At 59.4% G+C, this 6,006-nt stretch overlaps 1 protein-coding gene across 1 annotated transcript in view; it reads right to left on the bottom strand.

Moving 5' to 3' along the window:
• Positions 1-727: 727 nt before the first annotated feature.
• Positions 728-6,006, bottom strand: part of Crb2 (crumbs cell polarity complex component 2) — a 19,101-nt gene continuing 13,822 nt past the window's right edge. Inside the window, exons 9-11 of the mRNA XM_033758986.1 lie at positions 5,252-5,433; positions 4,588-4,714; positions 728-3,413 (exon numbers count right to left, since the gene is read on the bottom strand). Coding sequence (XP_033614877.1) covers positions 3,189-3,413; positions 4,588-4,714; positions 5,252-5,433 — 534 coding nt within the window. The 3' untranslated portion in view covers positions 728-3,188. The remainder of the gene's footprint in view (positions 3,414-4,587; positions 4,715-5,251; positions 5,434-6,006) is intronic.

Here is a 6,006-nt window from a genome sequence, read left to right as displayed (position 1 = left end):
CTGGGGAACGGTGCCAGTCACCACCTGGAAAGTGCCCGAGCTCCCATACCCTCCTCAGCACCCGGCTTGGGTTTTGCACTAGAATCAGCTGGGCCAGCAACTGCCCCAGACCGCGCCCTGGCACCCCCTTTCCAGACGCCCCACACCACGAGGAGTCCAGCTCTCCTGTCCATCCTACAGCCGGCCCGAGACTGCCCCTCAACAGGCACAAGTGTGAGCTTGGCCAGGGGGTGAGCTGTCCGCAGGAGACACGGGGGTGTGGGGTGGAGTGAGGGCCCATCCCAACCCTCTAGCGATACGCTCTTCACCAGTCCCAGCTGCTGGGGACCTAGGGTGTTCCTCCGGGTCCGTCGTGGTGGCCAAACCCAGCCTGACATTCCTGTGTGGGGCCTGGGCACACCAGCAACGCTGAAGAAGTTTGCAGAAGAAAACAAAAACCCACAGACTGATTGGCACCTGGAACCTCCAGGCTGTCTCCTGTCACTGTCAGAGGGGGGCGCTCAGCCTCCTGTCCTCTGGGACGTAGGGGGCAGAGCTGAGCAGCAGCCACCCAGATCCCAACTCAGAGGCCACAGACCAACAGGTGGCACAGCTGCCTGGGTACCTGGGGCAGGATGAGGCCCCTGTGGAGTGGACACACGTGGAAGCCGAAGCACCAGCCCCTCCTCACCCACCTGAGCTCGCCAGCACAGAAATCCCTGAGGCCAACATCACCAAAGTTAAACTGGAATGTATTGTTACTGTTTCTTTTATCTTTCCTTTCCTTTTTACCTTATTGATTTGATGAATCTTGAAAATTGACTCTTTTCAATAAACCAAGTTAAAAAACAGCCCAGCCATTTAAGAAAACAACCATCTGAGACGTGCAGGAAATTGTAAGCATTTTGACCCGATTCCTCATTTCCTCTTAGTGAATGGTCAGACAACAGTCTCCCCGGGGGTGTCTGGTGGGACAAGGGAGCCTCGGGGTCCCCTGTGTCTGAGGGGCTGGGAGGGCAGCGCAGCTGCTCAGGAGTTGGTGCAGCCCGGGCTACGTGGCACGAAGCCCTCGCCAAGTGAGCTGTGGCCCAGCACAAGCGTGTCCCATCCAGCAGTGCTCTCCGGCTGCTGCAGCACGGGCTCCACGCCCATCGGGGAAAGGACAGCCCAGGCTGCTAGGCGGCCCAGGGAAGCGGGCAGGCCCCACGGTCTCCCTGGCTGTGCTGGGGGCTGGTGGCCTGCACTACAGGCCCTCGTTGAGCACCACTGTCTCCACGCACCAGGTGGAATCCACAAACCCAAGGATGAACTCTGTGTGCATTCAATAAAATCTTCTTGGGGAAAAGGCTGGCATCCTTGTGTCCTTACAAGAGGATCAGAGTGGCCCCTCAGACACCCTTACCAACCCTCATCACCCCAACCCATCCCTGTCTGTCTCAGTCGGGGCTCGGAACCAGCCACCCCCTTCTCCCACAGGCAGGGTGTGGGTGCTCTGGTGACAGAGCCACAGAGCAGGGCTGTAGGCTACTAATGGTACCCAGGGCACTCGGACTCCAGGAAAACAAGTTCAAGGGGACACCTTGATGTCACCCCCGCAGGTCTCATGGGCAAGGGTAGAGCCTCGGGTCAGACAGCAGCCTTACTGGGCGTTTGTTTTAAGGGGACAGATGGGCTGGTCACACAGTGGCCGTCATCGCCAGAGTTAAGCAGTTTGTGCTGAAGTTCCACATCAAATGTCCTTTTTTAGTAGCCTGTAGCTGGCGCAAGTTGATAAGCCAGCCAGGGAACCAAGCCGCTCTGCCCTCTCCCAGGTGTGGAGAGAGTGGGGAAAAGCAGCCTTACTTCCTTGGGATAAGGACAAAACAGATCTCAGCCCCCACCCCAGCCTCTGCTGGACCCCGAGTCCCCAGAGCTGTACCTCTAGAAATGGGGGCCAGGGAAAATTAGCAGTGTAAAGGGGCTCCTGGCCATAGCACTGGAGCCCACACCACAGGAGGCGCCAGCCTGAGAAATAAAAGGGCTCGTGTCCAGGCCACAGGGACTCCGTGAGGCCGGTGGAGGCCTGATCCGAGGTCACTGTGATGAAGATTGAGAGGGATACAGCTCAGTCTCTCAACTTGGCCCCGCAGGACTGGTTCCAACAGCACTGAGCTCTGAGGGTGTCCTTCAGCACCTTCCCCAGGTCAGCCCACAGCCACACAGGACCCGCCTGAGGAGCAGATGCCGCAGAATGTGCTCAGGCAATGAGTCTCCTCCATCCCTGTACCCCTCTGGCCTCCCTGCTAGGCTCCAGGAAGGCTCTTTCGCACTCTGACCAGTGGAGGTGACACTTTGTGGTACCTAAGAGGACACAGCTCTGCCGTCCTTCACACCAGACAGGAGTTTAACAACGTCATGTCTCCGTCCCTGACTGTCAGCCCCGATCCTCACAGCAGTCCCGTGAGTAGGCAGGAAGCATCCATCTGCCAATACCCACAGCCAGGCGGGAGAGCTCAGGGCTGCATCCTCTGCTCCTGCAGCCTGCCCAGCACAGACAGCCTTGGTGGACGGCTCTGAGATTCCCTGTGTGATTGGCTCTAGCACTGGCAGGACAGATCTGCCTGAAGGCGCTTTTGTTCTGGGAGCCAGGAGCCCATCCAGTGTCCTCCCTCCCTGCTTTCCCGGCAGTCTCTAGGGCAGAGACTGCCCCTGGTCAGGGAGAAGATGCCAGGACTGAAGCCCTAGTACCCGGCAAGCCCTGGTTGAACCTCCTGGAGAACTAGCAGCCTTGGGCTGCCCGTCTCACAACAGCCACCTCCCCCATGGGGTCACCTGCCCCCCACGACACAGTCACGTGCACATGGCAAAAGGCAGACACACCCACGAGACACACTACAACACCCACACTGGAGTCTGCAGTCTTGACACATCCGCCCACATTCACCAACACACTCCTGACCACACACCCTGCACCTGCATGTGCCCTCATGTACACAGCCACATGCCTGCTGGGGCAGCCTGGAGGGTCAGAGGGAGAGGCACCCAACCTCAAAGGCACCCCTCCGCTTCCCTGAGTTGTTCCCCTTTCCTAAGTCCCTGATGAGGCATCTGCAGAGGCTGCCAGCCGTGGGCACACTCCCAGAAGATGTCCGGTCCTGGAAGCAGCCTTCTTGGGTCTCCAGTTGGAAATCCTATAGGACCTGTGGGTGTGACACTGGTAGCCAGATCACCTAGATAAGTCTCTCCTCAGGTGGCACCTTCAGGACACTGTCCATCTCCAGCCGGGCCCCGGCCACCTCCTGCTGGCTCGGGCTGTAGGTACCCTCTGACTGGCGGCGCTTCCTAGCAGCCAGGATCCCTGAGAGGAGGCCCAGGAGCACGAGGAGGAGGCAGGCACAGGCTGCAGGCACAGCCACCTCCAGCAGCGGGAACGGCAGTGGCAGGGGCAGGCCCTTCTGTAGGAGAGAAAGGTACACAAGGATGTGCTCAGAGAAAATCCAGGCAGGGAGCACCGAGCCCTAAGGGTATGCAAGCGGGTGCCTTCCTGAAGTCATGTGCTGAGCCGCTGGGGTTGTGGGTATTGCCTGACTGAGGTTCCAGCTGGAAGAAGGAAGCAGGTACTTGCAGCGTGTCTAGGACACAAGGTGAGCACTGTTCATGGGACTCCATGTGACCTGCCACGAAGTGCAGGGAGTCGGGGGTGACTGAGTTCTGCTGACAGTGAGGTCAGAGTCCTCCTGTGCCTGCCTGTCTGAGGGGCTGCTCTAACAGCTGTCCCTGGGAGACTAGGGCCAGGTTTTGCAGGGCTCAGGGAACCTCCTCCCATCTCCAGTCACAGACCCCCAGGATGCCCTCATCAAACAGGTCTGCATGCCTGGAATTCTAAAGTCCCGGAGTCACAGCACTCCGGAGCTCAGGGGTCTCAGCTCACCAGCTCTCCCTCTGTACCTGGAGGCTCCTCAGCCAGCCATGACCTGTGTCCCCAGCCCAGAACACACACTTGAGAAAGGGCCCCCAGAGCTTGCTCCAGTCCTGGGTGGGTCCTCAAAAGCCTCCACCCTGGCACTGCTGGAGGAGATGTAAAGTCATTTCCTTCCCCTGGCCTGGGAGGAGGGTGGGTGGGGACGTCAGAGCTATAAAAGTTCAACTTGAAAGGAAACATTCCCCAGAGACATGGGGGATCTGCAGTTTATGACCAGGCTGCCCAGCAGCCTGTGGAGATCAAGGCTTCTCCCCAGACTACTTTTCCGGAGCTCCTTCTGCCTGCACCACCACGGGTTCACTGCCCTCCAGGTGCAGCGTCTACTCCACCCCTGTGCTGGGGTGCTGCTCCCCTCTGTCCAGGACTCTCCTCAGCTGAGCCTCCCCAGGACCAGGGACACCTTCACCATAGCCAAGCCTGCCCTGGCTCAGAAACCCCTAGAGCTACAGGCTCCCAGGTCCTGTGGGCCCTGAATCATGGTGCCAGAGTAGTTGGCAGAGCCCACCTGTTCTGCCATTCCCCTGGGCACTGTGGGGAGCCCCTGGCCCGTGCTGGCCAGGATCCTTGTGCCCTCACTGCTGAGCACACTCCCCATCCCACCTCACCCACTGAAGCCCAAAACAGCCTCTGCCCTGTCCGTCACTCACCACCACTTCACAGAACTGGCCGGAGAATCCGGAGCTGCAGGTGCATTCGTACACCCCACCCGATGTCTGGCAGGTGCCCCCATTTAAACAGGGGTTAGCTTCACAGGGCAAGGTGGGGCTCCAGCACCTGTGGAGGGGCACGGCGGGTGCTGAGTGGGCTGCTACCCCCGTTGCTGCCTCATGTTGCCCACCCCAACCAAACGGCAAAGATCATCCACCATCCCCAAGAGGCACTGTTACTCTAGCTGACCCTGCCATGTAACCAAAATTGAACATAATCTCTACCACCTCCACCTCCTTCAGCCCAGCACTTGTGATCACAGAGGACCCTCCATGAGAAGCGTGTTCACAGACAAGTGGGGTCCAGGGACACTGTCTGGAGACCCGGACTGCATTTCCAGTCTACCGGGGGGAGGGGGCATGGCTGAGGACCCAGCTCTAAGAAACTCAGCAGCATCTACCTAGCAGAGAAAGGGTTTGCATGTGCCCGAAGGAAAGAACTCAAGTGACAGTTTGGGTCTGTCTGGCACTGTGATACCGGTGAGGATGAGACGGGCAGTGAAGGCCCCCACTCCACTGCCCTGGCTGGCAGGGACCAAAGCCACCCTGCCCAGTCCTCCATGCTTATGAGGCCAACTCCTACTGCCCTGGCCCTCAGACCCACCTCTGGCCAGCAGAGCCCTCCTGGCAGCTGCAGTTGGCATCTCCAGGCCCAGCCTTGCAGAGGCCACCATTGAGGCAGGTGAAGTTGAGGCTGCACCCCTCAGGCAGAATGGGCAACCTGGGGAGAAAACACAGGGCTGGGACCTGGTGACGGTAGGTCACCGAGCCTCGTGTCCTCGTGCCCTAGGGACCTATCGGCCAGGGATGTCGGGTCTGGGTGGGAAGCAGGGGACACTGGGCTCCCTGTCCCACCAGAGGGCAAGGTGGGAACTCTCCTGAGACCGAGAGGCCTGTGAGAAGCCAGTGAGCTGGAAGGACTGGGGCAGGGGTGGACCAGCTTTACTCCTAAACATAAAACTCCGTGGACAGTCGTGGACGAGAGGAGTCAGCCAGAGAACTTGAGAGCTTGGTGAGCAGAGCTGAGACCGAGTCCTAAGAAAGCTCGCTCTGCCCTGAGCCAGGGGACTAAGGTGTCGAAGCGAACATCATTGTGGACACTGGCATCCAAGCCTCAAGGTCATCATCCCCCGAAACTAGCTCTGGCTCCCCCATCAGTCGCCCGGCCCAGAACACAGCGTTGCCTGAGATTCAAAGGTGGCGGCCGAACTTTAATCTGTATCCTCCCCTTCCTTAGGTGTATCAAATTGAACTGTCGCCATCTCTCGGAGGCTCAGAAAGGGCAGCGACGGCCGTCCGCGGACCGGTCCGCTGCACACAGACCCCACCCGCTTCCCCGTCCCGGCCCGCACCCCGCCC

Source organism: Fukomys damarensis, unplaced genomic scaffold (genome assembly GCF_012274545.1).
Source record: "Fukomys damarensis isolate Sample0158 unplaced genomic scaffold, DMR_v1.0_HiC HiC_scaffold_36, whole genome shotgun sequence".
Lineage (NCBI taxonomy): Eukaryota > Metazoa > Chordata > Mammalia > Rodentia > Bathyergidae > Fukomys > Fukomys damarensis.
The sequence above is the reverse complement of the archived record's forward strand: the minus strand, read 5'-3'. Positions and strand labels throughout refer to the sequence as shown.